The 24,571-nt window shown below is 36.3% G+C and overlaps 3 protein-coding genes across 7 annotated transcripts; all 3 read left to right on the plus strand.

Moving 5' to 3' along the window:
* The first annotated feature begins 1,380 nt into the window (after positions 1–1,380).
* On the plus strand, positions 1,381–5,681 carry LOC120104525 (germin-like protein 9-1). Its single transcript, XM_039115834.3, has 2 exons — positions 1,381–2,012; positions 5,643–5,681. Exons 1-2 carry the CDS (start codon positions 1,416–1,418, stop codon positions 5,679–5,681), a joined length of 636 nt encoding a protein of 211 aa, XP_038971762.3. The 5' UTR covers positions 1,381–1,415.
* Positions 5,682–10,737: 5,056 nt separating this feature from the next.
* LOC148714460 (uncharacterized) lies at positions 10,738–12,206 on the plus strand. The gene has a single exon (XM_088719101.2). The coding sequence runs from the start codon at positions 11,246–11,248 to the stop codon at positions 11,642–11,644; it is 399 nt and encodes a 132-aa protein (XP_088575227.1). The 5' UTR covers positions 10,738–11,245; the 3' UTR covers positions 11,645–12,206.
* A 3,800-nt stretch (positions 12,207–16,006) lies between these two features.
* LOC103719890 (Transducin/WD40 repeat-like superfamily protein) lies at positions 16,007–24,571 on the plus strand. Of its 5 annotated transcripts, none has more exons than XM_039117397.2 (12): positions 16,007–16,150; positions 16,294–16,385; positions 21,321–21,421; positions 22,409–22,509; positions 22,587–22,653; positions 22,769–22,868; positions 22,951–23,064; positions 23,156–23,293; positions 23,449–23,533; positions 23,693–23,739; positions 23,898–24,061; positions 24,166–24,571. In XM_039117397.2, exons 1-11 carry the CDS (start codon positions 16,024–16,026, stop codon positions 24,039–24,041), a joined length of 1,116 nt encoding a protein of 371 aa, XP_038973325.2. In that variant the 5' UTR covers positions 16,007–16,023; the 3' UTR covers positions 24,042–24,061; positions 24,166–24,571. The 5 variants fall into 5 exon arrangements, with proteins under 5 accessions (XP_038973325.2, XP_008807589.3, XP_008807586.3 ...); XM_088719104.1 differs by adding an exon at positions 19,404–19,470 and having other exon boundaries at positions 16,084–16,199; positions 23,898–24,571; XM_088719103.1 differs by adding an exon at positions 19,404–19,470 and having other exon boundaries at positions 16,084–16,150; positions 23,898–24,571.

A 24,571-nucleotide genomic window follows, 5' to 3' on the forward strand; every position in this document is an offset into this window, starting at 1 on the left:
AAATTCTCTATGCACGAATCATGGCGGTCATGTTCTCTAGGCAAGCACTTCCTTCCATGTATTAAAAAAGTATAATACTTTCTAATTGAGTACCTCATGATACTTCATGAATGATATTTTTATAAATCATTCAGAGTCCGACTTTGTTGATCTAAATGAATCTTGATCTTGTAAATGACAAAATTACTTAATGTGCCCAATGGGCATCATGCTACTAATTAACCAAATATGTTTCTAAACATACATAATAGCTAGAGACTCAAAAGCAATAACTCAAAATGAGCCAACAAGTCTCATATGACATACATTATCCCTGAACAACTTTACCAGCAAACCTTTAGTCATAGGATCAACGATCATTAACTCAGTATTTATGTGCTCATTAACCACTTCTTTCTTTGTAACATTTTTTCTGGCAACCAAATATTTTATGTCTATATGCTTACTTCGGCTTTCACTTTTGTTATTTTTAGAAAAGAAAACTGCAGTCGAATTATAATAGAAAATCTTCAATGACCTAGCAATAGAATCAACAACCTTTAGGATATAAAATTCTTCAACTATAGTAGATGATGCATCGCAAAAACACACCTGATTGTGGACCAACTATAGAATGAACCAGATGGCATCTCCGGCGCACCTCATTATGGGCTGTCTCTGAAACCGTGTTGAACATCCAAGACAAAACATTTTGCTAATGGACCCTTCTGTTGATCGGCCGGTCTGAATCTTTGACTGACCGCATCAAGCCCTCCAACCAGACATGCTTGTCCAACCACAGAATTAAATTTTATCAGCTTCTAACCTGCAGGTTTAAGTAGCTTCATTATGGAGCCATCCATATAAAAACAAAAAAATAAACTTAGCTATCTTTAGAGCAAGAGAATCTCAACTAATAACCTTGCAATTAACAGACTTGCCTATGTACGGGGAAATTTGGTAACATAAAATCAAGCAACAGCTATTATATCGAACAGAAGATTAGCTGATATATAGACCAAAGATCGCCACTCATACATGTTCAACAGTAGAAAAAGTTTCGTATCCACAACCAGAGCATGGTTGATTGGTAAATCACCAAGCATTTCACCTGAGTTGCATTACTTTGACCAGGACCAACCAATATAAACTGTAACTTATGGAGGCCCTCTAAAAGGACTACTTCCGGATCAAACAACAACGACAAGGCAATTCAGAATAGCACAAAAATGCTTGGCTGTAAGCCATGGCGCCGTGTACTAAAATAACGCAATAATAAGCACTGCCTCTAGGCCGGCATGCAACTCTTGTATCGGACGCGTAAATGCCAGGTCCAAGCTCTTGAAAAGGTACTCCTGCATACCTATATATACCCCTTGTAAACGCCTTCTCCAACCAAACAAAGCACCATTCTCCCAGCAACCTCTCCAAAAAATATGGCTTCCAATGCATGGGTAGCTCTTGCCATGGTTCTTGCAACCCTCCTCGGCACACACGCTGCAGACCCTGACATCACATCAGATTTCATAGTGCCGGATGGAGTCACTCCAGATGCCGACTTCTTCACCTTCAAAGGGCTCAAGCAGGCCTTGCGGGGTGCTCCCAGAGATGCACCATTTAAGGTGACCAAGGCGAGCCAGGGAGAGTTCCCAGCACTCATGGGGCAGAGCGTCTCGTATGCTGCGCTACAGTTTGCACCTGGAGGCATCAATGCACCCCACACCCACCCTCGCTCGGCGGAGCTTCTCCTCGTCGTGCAAGGATGGCTCGAGGTCGGGCTTGTGGACTCCAACAACACGCTCTTCACTCAGGTGCTGCGGACTGGTGACTTGTTTGTGTTCCCCAAGGGCCTGGTGCACTTCCAAGTTAACAAGGACTCCAGATACCCAGCCGTTGCCTTGTCGGCTTTCGGCAGTGCTAATGCCGGCACAGTCTCTCTCCCGAAGACTTTGTTTGGCAGCGGCATTGACAAAGATTTGTTGGCGAAGTCCTTCAAGACTGATGCTCTAACCATTGACAAGCTTGTTTCAGCTGCCGCCATGGGTTGATTTACTTGAGCCTCTGAAGTTGTTTGCATCTTTCTGTGTCCTGTTTTGATTTTCTGTTCGTTTAATTCGAGAGTATGTTTGGTAGCTTGTCATTCTTCATGAGTGTTAAATGTTGATAAGAGTGGAAGCGTACCAATTGATATACGTTGCTTCCCTCTCATCATGTCCATGTAATTCTTTCTGTCTGGTTGCTTGCTGAATAATAATCCATTCATTCTTTCATTTTACTTGTTTTCTAAATTATTTTCATTGTGTGGGTAAATGAAATACAACCACTCTCTGTTCAGCTATAAGATCTCCTCCTCCTCCTCCTCTTCTTCTTCTTCTTCTTCTTCTTCTTTCTGAATGAAACTAGAGGAAGTGAGACACTGCCATGGGTTAATCCACTGTGGCATTGCTGGTGTTAATGTCTTTTTTCTTGGGTTTTTTCATTGTGGAAAATGGTGATCAGCTGCTCATTCTTCATTTCTATAGTTATCTGACATGGAGAATGTGAACTTTCAAACTAATATGATTCCTTTCCTTCGCATCGTTACCATCCTCTTATGTTTTTCTGTTTCTTTTTAATCAAACATTTCCATTCTAGTGTTTCTGCTAAACTGACTGAACCATTAGCCTCTCATAGGCCATTTTACAGTAGTTACTCTTTTTCCAAATTATGGTAATCATTTGAATAGAATAAACATAGTTCATTGACTTGAACCTTTTTTCAATTCCGTTGTAGGGGACGCCAAAATATTGATTGTTTCCAAAGAAGGAGATGCCCTCTGGAAACCAAGGGTGACTCAAAAAAAAAAAAAAAAAATCCCTTCCATGTAAATAAACATATACATCAAAACTTTCTCATATTAGATCACTTAACACGAATTTGTTCTTCAAATTCATTTTCAGTACATCCACCTAAATCTTCGCTGTTCTCTTTCTTTTAAAGCACCTTAAGCAGTATTGAATATCCCCCCCATGTCCAAATATTGTAGTTTATACTCTGCAACTGTTATGTCTTCATCTACATCACCATTCCTTTCGGACTTGAAGTTCATCCACCTTTAACATCAGAACTTCAGTTTATTGAATTAAAAAAAATCTAAATATTTCCATCAATGCAACAAAACATGAGGTTACTAAAATAAAAGCAGAGGAACAACAAATCTAAAGCAAAAATATGATTGCACTATATAAAATTTCATGCACTAGTCCACGGGTTGGCTGGCATCTAAATCCAGCTCCCAAATGGCATTTTATTGTATGTTTACATCTAGTTTAACATGCAGTGGAGCTTACTCATAAACTTTGACAAATCTCACGTCAATATATATGAGTGTGTGTGCACCCGCGCGCTCTTGTTTCAGTGAATGTGGTAATAATGAGCTTATTGATTGGCTTGCTCTTGCTGTTTACTTTCTAATCACATCATCAAACAATTAGTCATTGCACATTCAAAAAGTGAATTGGTTTTTAATCACTTTGATCTTATCTTTTTTAGAGAGGAAGAGAGACCATAATGAAGTATATTGCCATCAAGCCATGCTACAAATTACATCACCCAAAGGAAATACTTACCTCAGATGCTAACAGCTTACAATCAGCTATAAACCTATCAGGAAAGAACAAAGGTGCCAGACAATTAAGCTGACATTATAGCGAATAGATCTGGTGAGAAATTGATAGCTAGCCTCGCAAAGTGGGGTTAACATCAAGGAACAGAGATAAGAGAATTTTATTGAATAGCTATTTGACCAGTTTAATAATTGGGTCAGATCATTACTTGAACCATATTGCGTGTTTAAAATCTGTTTAATCTATTTGAAACCTTATTTAACCTGTTTCTGATCTATTGAACCCAACCCGCTTAACATGTTTAACCTATTTAAATCCATTTAACCCATTTAACTTGACTTGACCTGTTTAATAAATGAATTATATGGGTCGGATCGGATTACCTATTTTAATAAATAAGTTAGGTTCGGATTGATGAATTTTTGATCTGATCCGCATCCGACTCGATCCAATTATCATCTCTTATTCTAGGATTCATAGGAGGTTCTTTATCTGCATTAGGGTGAACAGAAAAAAAAAGTAAATAGAGATTTTCAATGCATTGCCGAAACACTATTTGACACCATTTTATGAAAAATAAAAACTTTGCACCAAATAAAATAAAAATGTTGCAGTTTGGTCCAAAGTCCAACACCTGCCCAAGATAAACCCACTCAACGAACTGGAGCCTCGACTCAAGAATGGATCTGATTTGCAACACCGCTTCCAGAAATCCAAATTGCAACCCATGGAAAAATACAATGGATCGAGCCTCGCGACAGGACGACATGGATATCCGGCCAAATGCTCGGCCGAGCCGCGACCGACCCGGAAATATCCACTGCGAGAAACCCTCGCATTTCCTCAAGCAGTTGGACGCACTCCCGTCACAAAACCACCGCCCACGTCCTTTGTTTATCGTTGTTGGTGCCGTTCCTTGTAATATATACGTACGCTGTGGGGAGATGGCAACGTTTTTTATTGGGTTGGTCGGTTGATTTGAATAAGGGGGATGTGGCCCTGCACATGTACCCATGTGGGGTTACGAGAGGGACACAAATTTCTGGCTCGCCGGCTCATTAACAGCTTGGAGCCAGTGGCTTCTGTTGGCCCAAAAGAATGTCTTGCAAGGCCTTTTTAATCCACCATGGTTGGTATAACAAATTTTTTTTTCTTTTATAATAAGCTTAACAATTTCATAAGTATTTTAAAGGATCTCTATATCTTCAATGTATAACTAACTATATAATGTGTGGCGCTAATACTGTGAGGTTATTTCTAGGTTTGAGATGAGGGTCAAACAGCTTCTTCGAATACAAATGCTTCAAACTGAAAAAGATTGATAAAATTTTCTGTAAAACACAATAGATAGAACTTGATTTTCTTAAAAAAATTTGAGTATTTCACGCCTTCCATATTTCTCAACAGACAGTAGCAATCAACTGATCCACAACTTTTCTTATTGGTTGTTAGTATAACAATTGTTTTGAGTAATATGTAATTGATATTTGTATGACAGCTGGTTAGGGGGGAAATAAATTGACATTTTTATTATCCATTCAATTAAGATATTTTCATTAGATTCAAATTTGCATACCAAGGCAATTTTTTTTCAATCCTATGAACATATATGTAATTGGGCAAAGAAGTTTAAGAGGAAGATTGTTGCCAAAAGATATCTTGTTTTTTTCCTAGAATCTTAACTATATCTCTTTTTTCTTTTGCCAATTTTCCAGTGAATGGTGAAAGTTCAAGTAAATATCAAAGCTGACCCTAGTCTCTTGTATCAAGAAAAAGACATTACCAACTTGTCTAGTTGGTACCCTCAGGGCATTTTATAACTATGTTGCACAATAAGTTTTCAAAAATTGACATAAATTTAGTTATTCTTCTTGACTCTTCAGACATGGCAAAACAGCGCCATCTGTAATACTTTAATTGATGGTGATTACTGGGAGAAGAATACTGCAATGCATGCATACGAGCAAGAATTAACAACAAGATTATTGAAGTTGAAATTTCTACTAAGAACTAAGCACGGCATATAGTTACCTTTGGCTTAAAACTGAAAACTACTAGATCTCACCTCCTGAGCCAGATAATTGCACAGTCCAATGAGATAATGTATATCTACCATACGTTGGAATTATATCATGAAATAATTCTTGAACTAAAAGTAAAATGCCGGCTCAGAACAGGCCCAATATTTCATGGGAATTTACTATTGTTTGAGAATATAGCAGCTTTTGGTAAGTCAGGAAGAACTCGATAAAAATTTTATTCTCATTGAATTATTAATCTATTTGAATTAGACCTAGAGGTCTAGTGTTGCACTCCTAACAAAAATCTAAGAAATGACCTTACTATCAGGATTTCATAAAACTTTAATGATGCAGAGATAATTCATTTGCATGGTAAAAGGAACAAATTAGCACCCCTTATATCTTAATTAAGATCATACCATGTGCTAAGTTACCAAAGTGACCTCTCACCTTCATGGAATGATACAACGGTATCTTGGAAATTGATGATGCAACTATTCCCAAGAACATAGAGTCTTAAGAGCTAATTATTAAACATATAAAGATTTGACTAATCTAATGCTAGGCTCTTCTTCATTTAGTCGGCATTCTGGGGGGCATAATCCATGGCTCGTGGCCACCTAGAGGAATAAAATCCAGAAAAAAAGGAAGTTGTTATTCTTGTTTGTCTCACTGATCACTAAAATAGCTGCATACAAAAACATATACCAATATAGAGTACTAGGGCATGATTATATCAATTCAGATCATTCTAAAAGGCCAAAACACAAGTCATTAAGATGATTTGTGCTGAATATTAACATGATAAAAATTTCCATAAAACATGTAACTGAGTTCAAGCCAACTGTTTCTCCCTCCCACCTTTGATGTCATATGCTATGAAAAGCTACCATTTTGCCTAAACAATTAGACACCACCCTCGAACAAGGACAAATTAATCTCCTGAAAGTTTCTCACTTTAGGCCTTATTTTAATTAGTGTATATTCAATTAATTAAATGAAGAGCTGTGATCACTCATTTAATAGTCCTTTCAATCAGTCAACATAGGATTCCAAGAGGCAGCGGCACCAAACTTTATGGCTAAAAGACTTGAGAGGCACCAATACCCAACTTACAAGACCACCTCATCTAAGTCAATGCTTACAAATCCCTGTTAGCACGTCTCCAAATTTTAGGAGACTTAATGTGACCCACTTGATCAAGCTTATCCCACATTAAGATAAACTCATTTAAATGGTGATTAAATCCAATCAAGAAAGAGGTTATATAGAGTTTATCTTATCTGATAGTTTCTGTGATGGATGGAAACTAATTAGAGATAAACATTAAAGATAAGGATCCGGGTTCCTAACCTAGTACTATAAATAGCATGTGGATCCATCACCTAAGCACTCAAGTCCTGCATAGGTTAGAAGATCCGAGTCTACACTCTCTCTCTCATGGAGTCTTCTTCCTCCTCGGTGTGACATCTACTTGCTTGAACAACATGAGCGGAGGTCAGTAAATATATAAATTTATTTATTATTCTGTTGCATACAGTATATCCAATATTGTGGTATTAGAGCCAACCTCAATAGCAAGTAGATGTGTCTTCAAGAGGAAGAGAGATTAAAACATGAGACACTTGAAGTTGCTAATTTGACATCTTAAGATAAAGAAAAAGCTCACAAAGGAAAAGATGTCCTTAAAAGGAAGAATACTAGAGTGTCTTCCAAGCGTGAAGGCAATAAGGTTGCATGCTTCTTTTGTAAGAAAAAGAGATACATGAAGAGGATTGTACCAAATATAGGAAGTGGCTTGAAAGAAAAGATAACCTACTATCTCTTGTGTGTTATGAGTCTAATTTTGTTAATATTCCTAATAATACATAGTGGATTGATTCTGGTATTACAATTCATATTGCCAATATCATGTAGGGCTTTTCTTTCCCTAAAAGATTGACATAAAAAGGAATATTATTAAAGAGAACTCCTCGTTATTATGACATAGGCGATTGAGACATATCTCAATAGCAAGAATAAAGAGGTTACTAAATGAAGGAGTTTAAATACTCTTGATTTGACCGACCTTGGTACTTATGTGGATTTTGTAAAGGAAAAGCAAACCAACAAGACCACTAAAGGAGCCAAAAGAAGTTCTGAGACTCTTCAGATAATACATAGATTTTTGTGGACCATTTACCCCACTTGTCTGAATGGTCAGAGATATTTCATCTCATTCATTGATGACCATACTCAGTATATGTATCTCTATCTTTTATATGATAAAGGCACTTGATGCTTTCAAAACATATAAAGCAGAGGTAGAGAAACAAACCAAAAAAAAAATTAAAATTGTAAGGCCAGACAAGGGTGGAGAGTATTATGAAAGGTACACAGAATCTATATAGATACCTGGGCCATTTGCTAGATTCCTTAAAGAAGATAACATAATTGCTCAATATTCAATGTCGGAGATACCACAACAAAATACCGTGGCAGAAAGAAGGAATCATACGCTGATGGACATGGTAAGGAGCATGCTTAGTCATTTGAATATTCCTATCAAGCTATGGAGTGAAGCTTTAAAAACTGCTATATATGTACTAAATAGGGTTCCATCTAAGGCTGTTTCTAAAACTCCTTTTGAATTGTGGAAAGGATGGAAACCAAGTTTAGGACATTTACGCAATGGGGTTGTCCAGTTGAGATAAGGATTTATAATCTACACATGAAAAAATTAGACCTCGGGACGGTTAGTGGTTTCTTTATTGGGTATGCTAAAAACTTCAAGGGATTCAAGTTTTGTTGTCACGCACACACATCTAGAATCGTTGAAGTTAGAAATGCTAAATTTCTTAAGGATCATGAGTTTAGTGGGAGTGGTTTTTTCTCGGACTATATCATTTGAGGAAATAAAGGAACCAATTGGTGAACCAAGTGATAAACCAATTAGAAATATGGTTGTTTTTCAAAATCCAGCTCCGAATATAATTAAAGAACAACAAATTCAAAAGCAACCATGCCTTGAGGAACAAACTCATACGGAACCTCTTATTAAATCAAGACAATCCTCAAGAATAAGGAGACCAACAATATCTAGCGACTACCTTGTATACCTTCAAGAATCCGACTTTAAGTTGGACCTTAAGTTAATCCTATTTCATTTTTAGAAGCCATGACATGAGATATTTCCTCTTTATGGCATGATGCTATGAAGGAAGAGATGGAATCAATGGCTAAGAATCAAGTCTGTGATCTTGCTGAGTTACCACAAAGAGTAAAAGCCATTGGTTGTAAATGGGTCTTTAAGACTAAAAAGGACTTCTCTGATAATGTTGAGTGATATAAGGCTAGACATGTGGCCAAAGATTTTACTCAAAAAGAAAGAATTGATTTCCATATGACATTCTCTCCAGTTTCTAAGAATGATTCTTTTAGGATAATTATGGCACTAGTAGCTCATTTTGATTTAGAGCTACATCAGATAGATATAAAAATGGCTTTCTTGAATGGTGATCTTGAGAAAATGGTATACATGGATCAGCCTAAAGGATTTTCATCTAAGGATAGTCATCTGGTTTGAAAATTAAGGAAATCAATATATGGACTTAAACAGGCCTCTCGCCAATGGTATATTAAGTTTCACAATATTATTACTTCATATGGATTTACGGAGAACATTGTTAATCAATGTATATACCTTAAGGTCAGTGGGAGTAAATATATTTTTCTAGTCCTATATGTGGATGATATTTTGATTGCAACCAGTGATTTAAGTTTGCTGTATAAAACTAAAGATTTTCTTTCTAAACACTTTGAGATGAAGGATTTGGGTGAAGCCTCATATATCATTGGCATAGAGATTCATAGAGATAGATCCCAAAGGATATTGAGATTGTCTCAAAAGGCCTATGTCGAAAGAGTTTTAGAAAAATTTAATATGAAGTTTTGTTCACTTTCAATAGAACCCATTGTCAAAGAAAATAAATTTAGTTTAAGACAATCACCACAAAACAGTTTGGAATTGGAGCATATGAAAAGCATACCTTATGCTTCTGTAGTTGGTAGCTTGATGTATGCTCAAGTATGTACTCATCCAGACATTGCATTTGCAGTAGGAATGTTGGAAAGATACTAAAGCAATCCAGGGCAGGAACATCAGAAAGCTACCAAGAAAGTGCTGCGGTATTTATAAGTAACCAAGAACTTCAATCTTACTTATAAACATACGGATTCCTTGGAGGTTGTCGGTTATCCAGATTCAGATTTTGCTGGATGTTCGGATATAAGAAAGTCTATAACTATTTCATCAATCATAGAAGCAGAATTTGTTGCATGTTATGAAGTGACTTCATAGGCTATATGGCTAAGGAATTTCATCGCAGGACTAACGGTCGTTGATTCTATATCAAGGCCGATAAAGATCTATTGTGATAATTTGGGTGCAGTTTCCTTCTCTAAGAATAACAAAAGTGGCAGTCATAATAAGCACATAGATATAAAGTTTTAGTTGTGAGAGATTAAGTAAGATCTGGAGATGTGTTTATTGAACATATCAGTACTTAGCTGATGATTGCTGATCCCATGACTAAAGCATTGCCGGCTAAAGTTTATACTGATTATATGGATCATATGGGACTTATTAGCTCATTTGATATATGATCTTTTTCTCTCATTTTTGGTGTTCGCATTTTGTGAACAATGCTTACAGCTTTGATATATGACTATGGTTGTGCACATAAAGTTTATTTTTGTCATGTATGGTGTCTTTTAATACATAAAGAAAAAAACTCTAAGGGACTATTATCTAGTCATTCGGTAAGATATGGATATATCTTATAAAGTACATATCAATATATACCTTACATTGTAATACATGGAAGGAAATGTCTTCATAATAAGATATAACTGCTATGATTCATGTAATGGTATTTATTGATAAAGGATATAAGATTGGATAAATTTAATTTATTGCCATACTATAGTTTTATCACTATTATGTCACGTGGGCCAAGTAAGAGAATGCTAGCACGTCTCCAAATTTTAGGAGACTTAATGTGGCCCACTTGATCAAGCTTATCCCACATCAAGATAAACCTCATTTAAATGGTGATTAAATCTAATCAAGGAAGAGGTTATATGGAGTTTATCTTATTTGGTAGTTTCTGTGATGAATGGAAACTAATTAAAAATAAACCTTAAAGATAAGGATCCGGGTTCCTAACCTAGCACTATAAATAGCCTATAGATCCATCACCTAAAGCACTCAAGTCCTCCATAGGTTAGAAGATCCAGGTCTACTCTCTCTCTTGTGGAGTCTTCTTCCTCCTCGATGTAACATCTAATTGCTTGAACAACATGAGCGGAGGTCAGTAAAAATATAAATTTATTTATTATTCCTCTTCATACAGTACAACAATCCCTTGAACCATGCCATGTTATAGCCAAACATTCCCAAGTACGTCGCCTTAACCCCTTGACTCCAACCTCAAGCCAAGCCAAAAGACCCAGAGCCGCAAGCGAAAGACAAGCGACCATCACCACCAACCAACCTCCATTAGATCAAGGGTCGCCCTTATACACATATACATATATAAGAACTAATAAGGAGGCCTAAAGACCCAAGAAGAGAGAGAAAAGGGTGGAACCAAGCCATACATGAGAATGGACGGGAAGAGGAGATCAACCGCGAAGGCGACGCTGTGCATGCCGAGGCTGATGAGGGGAAACGGGAGGGCGGTGACGACGCCGGCGTCGCTCCTGGAGCGCTTCCGGGAGGTGGTGCTGAGGCTTATCATGCTGTCCGCGCTCCCCAAGGGCACGCGCCCGCACCGCCGAGAGCCGGCCCCGCGCGCGAACCGCGGAGAGCCGGCCCCGCGCGCGCACCGCGGAGAGCCGGCCCCGCGCCCCTGCCACCAGCCGGACTCGTACCGGAGGGAGGCCGTGGAGGACTGTATCGAGTTCTTTAAGAAGTCGGCGGAGGGGGCCAAGAGCTCCAACGTCAACGACAAGTCCGTGGAGGTGGAGGTAGGCTTCACGGCTTTGCCGGTCTTGTAAAGGTTTAGGTCCCTGTGGCTTTTGCCAGTTCTTGTAATGGTCTGTGTGATTGTGTCCCTGCTTTTTTTTTTTTCAAAATTTTCTCTAGTTTGGAGGTAAGTGACAGTGTAAAGGATAGGTAGCGTTGGTTAATTTTGCATAGATTGTAGAGGTGGATGTGTAGATAGTTCATGTACTACTTGGATTTTCTTCATTTTTATGTGCTTGATCGAGAGAGCCTTATGTGTTCGAGAGCCTTACTTAGGGGGACTTCAGTTCTTCTTCTCAAAAATAGAGAGCCTCATGTGTCTTAGAGTTTTTTTTTTTTCGTTTTTTTATTTTTGTTTTTTGTGGCGGGGGTTGGTTGCATCGGCTGCCAATGGGCCCAGGCCCGACTAGAACATCAAATGCGACGCACATGCTAAGCGCTAACATCCTTATTTTTGTGGCCTTGATCACTACACGGCGATCTTAGATCACCAATGATCCTAGTAATCTGCATCCCGAGCTAATTTGATTCTCAAAAATTTTTAGATATCTATTATTAATCTATTTGATATACCATAGACGTTCAGTTAATACCAAAACTATCAATCATATATTTCATATATTTTACAGCTATTAAATAAATTTTTTAAACTAATGATTAAAAAAATATGTGAACATAAATTAAATAATCAAAATCTGTCATTCCGGACTAATTCAACAATGCCAAAAATTAATGAAAGCTTGTTAAAGTAACTTTAGGAAATTGTCAAATCTTCCTAACTAGGAAATTTTTTTATGAAATTATCAAATCCTTCCAAACTAGATGGACTTGTTTGTCTATAAATCGGTATTTTTTGAAAATAATTTTTTTATTGGACTAAGAGGTATTTTATTCCTAAATTTCAATCCAAATTAAATTACTGTCATATGGTGTTCTTAGAAATCTGCCTACAAAAATGGGTTTAACATCATTTGGTTGGGCTGTGATTTTAGAAGTGTGAGTGATGTGAAATCATTGCCACCAGAATCGTTGGGGTGCAACCAAACATAGTGATCCATTAATTTTGGGGTCATCACCCCATATCAAATGCCACTTAAGGTTTTAACAATGGTTTATTTTGTAGATGAACCCAAAATCAGGCTGAAATCCTGCATTCAGTATGACGGCAACCCCATGTTCTGTAGTCTATAGTCTACTGTTATTGGATCTTTTCTGGAGGGAAAAAGAGAGGCTAGACGGTCAATCATTTTTTTGAGAAAAAAAAAAAAAACAAGGAGACGCACTCCATTACAGGGCAATTAGATGACTGTAACAAAACTTAGCCGATGTAAGGTCCACCATGTTAGAAGTTCTTCAGCTAATGCTTTCTCATATCATCATTCTCATGAAAAAAAACTTAGTAGTCCAGTGGTATTTGATTCTTGATGGGGTAATATGTTAAGTCCCATAAAGCCAGTATTAGGAATATGTTTATAAAGACATACCCTCAATGATAAACCAAGCTTTTTTGTGGGTAAATTAGAGTTAGGAATATGAAAAACTACTTGTAATTGAAGATCACCAAGGGACTAGGCTTTGCCACCAGTTAATATTGTTGCTACCACTTGAAGAAAGCTTGATATTTTCTCCTATAATTGCTAGACTTGGAATTAATATTATCAAGATCATCATCATCTTTGAACCTTCTTCATTCTAAAATAAAGTCAGTTACGGAGTATAATTCCAGTTCGAGGAAGAATCCGGCAAGTTCACCCTAATTAATCAGCTTTGGCACCACATTAACCTTCCAAGAATTGATGCCAGATTTTAGGCCAAAGGCAGTTTAACATTAGAGGGAGGCATGCCATAGAATTAAAAAGCCGAACCAATGGGTGGGTAATCTATGCTGGTGGGTGCAATTCAGCCATGCTTACATGACGCCACCATTGAGAATTTATTAAAAATGACATCAATTAATTTCTATCTTTATATTAAGAGATGCATATATCAATTTAGCTATAGTGGTGAATACGCTCAAATGTCTTAAACTAGGATTTAATCTATTATTATCCTTTATCTCTGAAAACAGTCCATTTCTTGCAGGCTACAGCTCGAAACTCCATCGAAAAGGGGTTAGTGTAGAATAGATATAATGTAGCTCATACAAGCATGCATTTCCAAAAATGCTATATACTCATGTGATAAGATTAATTGTATTGTGGTAGATAAACTTAAATACATTATAAACTAATTGAGTTCATTGTTGTGCTTCTACCTTCAAAATAGTTTAGTGCTGAATTTCTCTGCGCTGATGCTAAAAATTCATATAATATGCTTTCTAATGCTAAATATATACAAATGATATCTTATAGTAGTTAAGCAAATAAATGGTTGAGAGTAGTATTAATGGTTTTGGGTCTATAAATTCTCCCTGCTTTCCTTTACTCAAGCATCTACGATTTAGGGTTTAGGTATCAACGCCACCAACGCTCCCCCTGCAAGATTTGAGATAGAGGTAGAGAGAGTCCTATTCAAGATTTGTTAGAGGTAGAGACGTAGATCAATTCTACCCCCTGTCAAAAAAAGTTACGTAGTAGTACAAGCAGTGGAGAAGATCGCCGACAATATTTCGATCACCACTGAGGTCCAAGGCAACAACAAAGATAGATCATTGAGGACTGCTTCAAATTCATGGAGCATGGCAATTGACATGGTTTTGGGAATAAGAAGAAGAATGCTCCATGGATGCAAGATGGAAATTGGGGGGAGGAAGGGGGTCAAGGGAGAGAGAGAGCCACGCTAGCTTTTATCAAATCCTTGACAATTTTTCTATTAAAATTAGTCAGATTCATTGGACTCTATACTTACTAAAAGTTTGAAAATTACAGCTCTCATAAAGTCGGCAAAGCTCAATGTTTTATGTTCATGTGGCAATATATCGAGTTAAAAAAAACAGCACTCTCTAGCCAAATATGTCCAAAATTTTTTTTTAACAAATCTTTAGTTGAATCTTGAATTACTTCTAGATCTCCAAACTATGCATGAAATGCAGCATCTGCTGACTTCATTTTTCAAAAAATTTATTTAAGGCACCATTTGGAAGAAAGAGAAATGGATTTATTTTAGTCATATTCTAATGGTTACACTTATATCATGTATAATTTATATCTAGAGTCTCATGATACAAGTTTAAAGAAAGTATGATGTGGTTAGACCCTCCTTTATCCCCTCTTTTTTTTTTTTTTGGCAAAATCCTTTAACCCCTCTATTGTTGAAGAAAATGACTTATTTAAACCCCCACTAATATAATATTATATTATAATTAAAATATTATAGGTATTAATATACTATGATAATATATAATATGATATTGCATTATAATATTATTGCAAATAATATCATATAATATTAAACATTATTATAACCTTATTTTATGAAATAACTTTATATAATATCATAATATTATAGTGTAAAATATATCATGTGTAATATTCTAAGATATAATATAATATTATTATGTGATATAATATATTATTATATTGAGGACGAATTTGTTCAACTTCAAAAGAATCACCTTTTTCATTCACCCATTCCTAGATAGAAATCAGATACCATTTCTTATCCCCATCAGAATTTACATCATTTCTATTAAATACAAAATATAATTTACACTGATTTATGCAAATGTATAAATTAATACTTTTGATATAATTTTTTCTTTTTGAAAAATAAAATGTCGAGCCAAGCGGTGTCTAAAAGTACGACGGAATGGGAAATTACTTCGCGTAAGAGTTAAAAATAAAATATATCCAAAACATCACCCGAGAATAAAATAACGAATTTTTTTGCATAAATACCTTCTAAATATCAAATTTTATATAAATATTCTTCTAAAATTAATATTTACATGTATACCCTCGTCAAACACTTATTTTACTATTCTATATTTTTTTTATCTTTGTTTTTAAATATGTACTCACGCTGTTAAAAACTTAACGGTTTCAAATTAAAATGACTAAAATATTCTTAATGGATATATGTGCAAAAAAAATATTTATAAATCATGATGGAGGACAAAAAAGTAATTTCAATTTTTTATTTTATTTTTAATTAAAATAAATATGGTTTTTATTAATGATGTTGAAAGCACCATTATATTAGAGCTATTTGAAAAAAATAGTGTTTTATAAGAGTACATAAATAAATATAAATTTTAAGAAGGTATTTACACAAATCTAAATTTTTAGGAGAGTGTTCATAATAATAATAATAATAATAATAATAATAATAATAATAATAATAATAATAATAATAATAATAATAATATGGCAAAAACTCTAAAATAAAATATATCTAAAACTTTGGCCTAGTCCAAGTCTAGTGCCGAAATCCTTTCGGATCCTTTACAACCTTTTGGGCACCCGATCCGGATATGCACAAGATCCGACCCGAATCCACCTCGTCAGGTTACCGATTCTCCCACCACTCCGGCAAGAAGGTCCAGAATGGAGTCCACGGAGAGGGCCGGCGTTTAATCTCCCTTCTCTCTGATAACAACGGTAAAATTCCTCGATAAACTGGAGATCCAGATAAGGAATTGGATGCCAGGTTTCCAATTAATCCAAGAAATCTAATCTCAATCATTTTTGTCTTCTTTTATTCTTCTTGATTAACATTAATTTGTAATTTGGGGTTATCGCAGGCGGGGCGCTGGAGAGGGAGGAGAGCGTGTCCATGGAGCTGACGGACGAGGTGCTCAAGAGCATGGAAGTCGGCATGGCCTTCCGAGATTACGTACGCGCCCTGCCCCCCTTCCGTCCCTTTAACTGACGCTCTTTATTTTCCTTTCATTTTCTTTATTTGAAAAAGAAGGGAATTTATGTTTTGGGAGTGGGATGATGATACGACTCTTTGATCTGTTTCTTGGATTTCCTCTAATTTCTCAAGTCTTTTTTTTTTTTTGGATTGGTTTCAATTGAATTGGGGGTTTGAGAGTTGGATGGTTACTAAGAAAGGAGAATTCTTGGGAATTTAAGGAAAAAAGGTGGGAACTTGGAACGGACCAAGGTGAGGGCACTCGATTTGTACAGTTTTTATCTTCATTTGGACCTGTTGCAAGTGATCATTCACAATAGTCTTTTGGGAAATTCTATGGCGGCAGAACTGTGCGTCTGATATGGTCAGAAAAGTTCGGGCCTAAATTTTCCATAAAGGGATTTAATTGGAGAGAGATGCTTATTATTTTACCTACCAAAACCTCGATCTTGAGTACTGAATCATAAATCTTCGCTCAATTTTACTCAAGGTTTTTGTTTGACAAAGAAGTTTCATACCTTTTGGGAAAGAACAGCATATTTGATGCATCTGGCATGTTGCATAGATGATATTAGACACAAGTCCATCTCTATTTTCTCGCTTCTTTAGCCATCGTCAATCACATTTTCGACGACTTTGCTCTTTTTAAAAAAGTCCTTGTTTGTTCTTAATTTCTTCAAGCAGTCACTCCTTAAGTTCGTCACTTTTATTCATTAGAATCTAAATATCAGAAGGTATAGATACGCACAAGTGAAATATGAATGCATTACTTGTGAGACATTCAGAACTTATTTCATCTTTGATAGGATAAATCGTGATGCATGATCATCAGTTACATTAATTCAAGTGCTGATTCACTCTCTTAAAGCTTAACTTTATCATTTTAAACTCTAGATTTATTTCTTGATATTTCATATTTAGGGATCCTTAAACACCAAATGATGTAGCAAGTAGAGTTCTGTTTTTTCTTCTTTTTTTTTTTTTCTTTCCTCCTGAGGGGGAGATCTCAAGCTTATGAAACTAGACTTTTTGAATCTAAAAGAAAAAAAGAAAAGATACTTTAATATTTACTATTCCTACTATTCCCATTCCATATCACATTAGTTCTGAGATAAGGTTTAGGGTTCTCAGGGTTGTTAGGTACAGAAACAAGTTTTATGAAAAGTTCAAGATTTAGGGATGAGTAAGAGATTAAGGAAAAATAAGAACCAAAAGAAAGGGAACAAGATAAGCTTGAGTCTCCACCTTGTGAAGTGATTCAATTTAATTATTTCCCCAAATATACTACATGTGTAAATAAAGTCTAATAGCTTGAATGAAATTTCAGAGAATCATGAGTCTAATCTAGCAGGCATAGACATATCACTTACATCTTGTCTGATTACATAGTAAAAGATAGAAGAGAAAAGTTGGAAGAGGCCTTGTTCTTACGATATTTTTGTCATTAGAAAGTCAGGGACAAAGATGACTAGAAATTATTACCTACTTTTTCGCATAAAAGGATACTCTTTATCTTTTGGGAGAATATACATAAAACTATAGTGGGGTTTGATCTGGTCAATTTCTTAATCTCCCGAGATTTTTTTTAACTTGTATGAGGCTTCATTCACATATCAGCTATATCAGCACTACTCACCACGTTGATCACCACTATGACCTTCAACATCATCACCATCAATGTCATTATGGGTTATCTAAGGGCATTTTGGTCAAATTAGTGTCAAAGTGAAGTAATTTATGGTAAAATTTACCTGGTTCGTAAGACTAGGCTTGCGAAGCAAGATGTTATACATTCAAAGGTGCACCTGAATAGTGTCAAATATTTCTAAGAGAAAATGGGCTTGTTCTTTTGCCATGCACGAGTCATAGATCAAAGGGCACTTCGTGGCACAGAGACCAAATTGTCTTGAGCTGCTCCTTGAGTCATCATGCAAGTGCCAACAATAGATTTCCTTGCCAGTGGACATTCTGCACTTGCATTGCGCTTCTTTGTTTCATCGCTCTTGCAACTGATCATTCATGGTAAGGCATTGAGAAATCCTTCAAAGGCCAAATGATAGGTTTTCCTTGTTTGAGAAGGTCAGGTAACTTATGTTAATAGAGCTTGTAGATAATTTAAAGGTTTGCCACATGAAAGGTCTCTAGATTGGGGCTTTTGGATATGTCTTCTGTCAATGACATTGAGACTGGTCGAGGTAATGCATTGAATTGCATAGAGGGTTAAGTGTAAAAGGAATGGACAAGATGGTCAGGGAGAGAGAAGGATGTAACCTTCTGTAGATTTTTCCCGGAATTTCAGGGGTTCGAGCAATTTGGAGGAAAGTAAGGGTCCTGATTTAATTGCAAACAGAATTGGCTTTATTTGCACACAATAATCAATAATGTAGGTATTATTCTCCTATTCTACTTATGCTTAGAAGTTAGAACACTTACAGCAATGGTTGATATCTGAAGCTTTAAGATTGGTTCAAGGGAATCACAGTTTTATTGTAATGCAATAATTTGGCTTCTTAAGGTTCTGCCAGTGGAACGATTTGTTGGTTTTGTATCAGTGGCGGAATTGTCTAGATGGGATGTAACTGCCCTGGACGGCCCAATAAACCAGATGCATGAGATGGCTAGTGCTTGAAGCTGTTTGGTATAAGGTGAAGTGGGAGGGCCCTTAATGTAAGGTGGAGTAGGTGCGTGTGTATATGTATGTATGTATGTATGTATGTATTTTATGTAAATTGGATGGCATGTGATTACTTATTTGCATCATATGGAAATTTTATGAGGTCTCCAAGAATTCTTCAGCCTTTTGATATCTCTATGATTTTACATGGTCCTCATGCCATTAATTTGTTATATTGTTTATTTAGCTCAAATTCATTGGTAAATTATATTGAAAAGTAAAATCATAGGTGAACTTCATTGTGGCAATCGTTATGCATATTCCATTACTCAGTGTATTAGCTCTTCCATCATGAGTATCATATCTGTTCTCTGTTATGCTAGGAGCCTATAATTTCTGTGATTAAAAGGCATTGTTTTCGAGAGGTGGTCAGAAAAGGCTGCTTCTAAGGTACTCAGCGCAATCTCTCACACATGGCATACGACCTATTATTTGGGGCACATGCTTTCCAACTATGCAATTTTTGATGTGGTGTGTGAAACTTGTCTGTGCTATAGAGGCAGAAGGGCTGCTGAATGATTTATAAGTTTATACATGTATTTGAATATTTGTAGCATGTGCATGGTTGTGCTTGCATTGTGTATCTTGTGCATGGTTGTGCTTGCATTTTGTATCTTGATTTTGGAAATTTAACATGTCAAGTGCCTACATTTGTGTCACCATGTGATTCAAGTAGCATGAAATTTCTACAGTGTAGCATACCTACTTTAGAGTCCCCATGGAAACTTGCATCAGTACCTGCTTCTTAAGGATCGCCTTGGAATAAATATTTTAGAGATCCACTTTCGTGCACCCATATCTGGTTTCCACCCATATCTTAGGTTACCACATTCTAGAAATTGGTCATTGGGTACAATCTACATGTAATCTTCTATAAATCTTTTGGATGGGAGCTTTTAAAGGAATTTTTTGCTATAAAAATGAATGGGAACTTAATGTTTACATATTTTATCATGACTCATTGCGTGAAAGCTAGGTCATGGAGGCATGGCTTCAAATTGTTAAGAAAATGGTAGTCCAGATTATGCTAATCTTACCAACAACAAGTCTTTTCAGACTTAAGTTTGTTTTTAACATTTTTGAGTTTCATGGAGATGTTGGAGTGCCATGAGAAGAAGAATTTCAGTGACTCTTGACCACTTCATGAACATTATTCTTTCAGACACAACTTGAAATCTAAGAGGGATTTTGCAGTTATTTTGTTAAACATATAAAAAGAGGGCTGTTCACAGGGAATATATGATGGAGATGAGTTACTTGGGTGTCGGGGAATCCATTTACAGATGCTGATAGCTTGATAAATATACTGCCAGACATGAGCAGGACAGAGTCTGTTCCTGCACCAGTTACATTGGTTGCTACTGAGACCTAGAGCAATGATATCGCTGAAATTTATTGTATCTTTGAAGTTTTTGGCTGATCTAGTGCACTGAAATTCCTGTCTCCTTACTTATCATGGGCTTTGGACGGCATTGAAAACTCCTGTTATAAGGGAAGGTGCATCTAAGTCTGGAGATCCAGGTGATTTTCTTCCAAGCTCTGTGGTTCTTAAGGTGGTGCTTTTACAATTGGAATAAGAATAGTGAGCAATAGATGTAAGGAAATCACTTCTTAAGTGGCTTATGGAGAACTGTAAGCTAAACCATCTTCCAAAGGGCAATCTACCGCCCAATCTATCATTTGCTGGAGTATGGTGTGATGACCATTCCTTACCATAAAACCTAGTTAATGTGGTATACTATCATTGAGAACTTGTCTTCCAAAAATATGTGCCAAGGTTATATTTCTATTATTTTATGAATTCTTAGCATCTATTTTAGAAATCCCTTCTTAAATTATCTGACTCAAACTGTATCCAGGAATGCAAAACATTGTGTTGTGATTTTATATTATAACTTTACCAGGTGTTATAAATTGTTATACTTAACAAAGTTCATTTCTGAGTTTCAGTTATTTGGATGATGAATCTCACGTACAATTCACAATGTGAACTTAGCTAGTATTATATGATCAATTGTCTCCAGGCGCCATTGAAATTCTTTTTCCTTATTTCTGCTCCTTATTGTATGTACTATGTAGTATCCCAGAACATGTAGAATGTATCACAGGCCTGGCTAGGATGCTGCTTCTATTGCTAGAAAATAAGTAATTGTTATTTGATTTATGCGTATAGTTTTTCAATTCTATCTTATTTGTCTTGACAAATCTAAGATCACCAACGTACTTCTTTTGCATTCCAGAACGGCAGAATCAGTTCCATGGATTTTCACAGGACTACAAATCATCTTGTAACAGCCAGTGATGATGAATCAATTCGCCTTTATGATGTTCAAAATGCTGTGTACGTGTTTTCTTGCGTTTTTGAAATATAATTGTATCTTGTGGACACTCTTCACTAAATCTTTACTATAGCTAAGATGCTTTCGTCTTTGAAATTGTTCCAAATTTCTGCTTGAAGTGATATTTTGATCGGGATAGGGTGATATTTTACTTGAAAGAATGAGCATTCTCTTGCTGCCCTATTTGGCATAAAATATCCCTAGTATATTGGCAATATTTTTTTTTTTTTGCATAATGTTTTGTTGTTGATTTTGCTTTTATGTTTCAATTTACTAAGTCACCTCATCAAGGTTGAGGAACCTGCTTATTTGGCTAGTGCTCTACTATGGTTTCTAGAATTATATTGTTGAATTTTCTTACTCTTGAGTTGATTCTAGATCATCTAAAAGATCCTCCAGAAATTCATAAGAATTATAAGAGCACACTTGAATTCCACTTTAGCTGGATCCCTCAAACAGAGCTTTATCTTATATATTGTAATTTTAGCAAGCGAAAAGGAGTTGAGATGAAGGATGCCAAGACTGACATCTACTATGTACTATGTGAATTCTTAATCAGACATAACATGAATATATAGTTTCTATAATCTCCCTAAAGGAATCAGGGTGTCTGAAGCAGCAATGAAATCACATGACTCAACTGAAGTGCAAAAATCAGGCCCTTTTTTTTTAATGAGAACTAGGATGGGAGAATCCCAGCCCAAAATGGGGTTGAGAGCGGGACAGGAACCCAAATCCTTGCTACCAATCCCCGAAGATTTTACCAACTGCACCAGTTGGCACCCTCCAAAAGCCTACCTTCTGCCAATTATGATTCCAAATTTTCTTGTTATGAACACTGGGTTGGTTCGAGAACTCAAGTAAGGGTATTTTATGTAAATTCCTCATGTATTGTTCAACTTTTAACCTAATCCTGTGACGTTCTGATTTATCTCTTTTGGTTTTCTATGTGAAATATTGCTTTATCTTGCTTATCTTTTTCATTCTAGGTGTTTAAAGACCATCAATAGCAAGAAGTATGGTGTTGATTTGGTTTGCTTCACTGATAATCCAGCAACAGTTATGTACTCTTCGAAAAATGGTTGGGATGGTAAGTCGAGTTTGTGTCTCGTCCGATCCTTTGCTTTTTGTCTCAAGTCATTTTTTGTACTTACAAAAATAATTCAGAATCTCTGCGGCTGCTTTCTCTGAATGATAACAAGTACTTGCGGTACTTCAAAGGGCACCATGACAGGTGATTTCGTGCTTACACTCCCCTTTTTAAAAGAAGTCAAATTGACTCAATTAGAAGGTAGAATTTATATTGAGATAGCATTCCTTGTTTTTTTCTTTTTTATTTTTGTGGTTAGGGTTGTCTCTCTGTCACTCTGTCCTCATAGGGAATACTTCATCTCTGGGTCTCTTGATCGGACTGTTTTACTATGGGATCAAAGGACTGAAAAGGCTCAGGTAGAAAAAAATGAAATTTTTGGGTGTCTCGGAAGATAAGATGCTTTCTCAAATGTAACAGCTGGTTCATTTATTGTTGCAGGGCCTTTTACGTGTGCAAGGAAGACCTGCAGTTTCTTATGATGACCAAGGAATGGTTTTTGCAATTGCATTTGGAGGCTACATACGAATGTTTGATGCTCGGAAGTATGAGAAGGTTAGCAATTCTGTGGATTACTTACCCAGCATTCAAATACTGACATGGTCTTTGATCCTTTTTTTTGTTTTTTTCTCTCTACCCCATTTAGGGCCCTTTTGATATCTTTCCTGTTGGAGGAGACAATTTAGAAGCCAATGTGGTAAAGTTCAGCAATGATGGCAGGCTTATGCTATTGACTACTACTGACGGGCATGTTCATGTTCTTGATTCTTTTCGGGGCACTGTTGTGAGTACATGACAATTTTCTCTTGTCTTGCATATGATTTTTTGCATTGCAAATCTTCTTGACCAAGGAACCATTAGTATGATCTCTTCAAATCTTTTCCCACTGTAATCATGTCGAGCTTGTCAATCTGATTTGGTTTTTTCGTCATCTGGTAGATATCCACATACAATGTGAAACCAGTTTCAAGCAAGGCAACATTAGAGGCATCCTTCAGTCCAGATGGAATGTATGTTGTATCAGGTGCAAATACTTGTTTCCATCTCCTTTGTTTGGTAACATGGATTTTCTTTTGAACTGCTTTTGTTCTGTCTTGAAATATTCGTTTCATGATTGTCTTTGTGCATATGCTGATGCTTGTATGAGCTCAATATTATTTAATCTTTCTATTTTAATCAACAGGTTCTGGTGATGGGAGTGTTTATGCTTGGAGTGTCAGAAGCGGCAAAGTATGCCTATAATCCTATATCCTGTTCAATTCAGTTTCTTTTTCTTTTTCTTTTTTGATGTAGTAGTAGCTTGTTCTTTCTATCCCTTGTGTTGTCCATTACTCCTTGGTTTAGTCCCTAGTGACATGTTCTTCTTTTTATGATCATTGTGTTTCCAGGTTGCATGCTGGGCAAGCACTGATACTGAACCACCTCTGATAAAGTGGGCTCCAGGAAGTCTCATGTTCACTACTGGATCATCTGAGTTGTCATTTTGGGTCCCAGATTTATCAAAGTTGGGATCCTTTGCTGGCATTAAGTAGAAGTTTTAATGATGCTCCTGGTTTACTCATAACACCTCACAAAGGCTTATTTGCAATAGCTAGCATATTTCTGCTTTATTCCCCATTAAACTTCATGTCTATTCTTTCCATTTGCTCCAAGCAGATTGAACTCGATGGTGTCAATGTGATAGCACTGCAGGGACCAAGAAACTAGCCTCCATTCTGATCAAGGAAGGCCTCCACCATTGATGGTTTAGATAAATTTTGGATCTTTTTTTGCCCTTTCCTCACGGTCTCGGAGGAAATAAGCAGAGCACCATCTATTGGCAATGGGGATCTCCATTTCTCCTTCATACCATGAGGGGTTCGACAAATTTAGTGTTGTAGCATACATCAAGTTTAGAGTTCAGTCTCCTATGATTATTTAAAATGCGATGATATATTAAATATCTTAGGCTGCTCTTTTATTTCCCATGTAATTGACTATCAAAGATGTGGTTATCCTGGGGCTTATCTTTGTACAGTGCATCTAATTATATTACTTAAGCTGTTCTTACGGTGGTTCCGAT

This window comes from Phoenix dactylifera, chromosome 3 (assembly GCF_051530095.1).
Source record: "Phoenix dactylifera cultivar Ajwa chromosome 3, Ajwa_hap1_PhDact_Kaust_v1.1, whole genome shotgun sequence".
Lineage (NCBI taxonomy): Eukaryota > Viridiplantae > Streptophyta > Magnoliopsida > Arecales > Arecaceae > Phoenix > Phoenix dactylifera.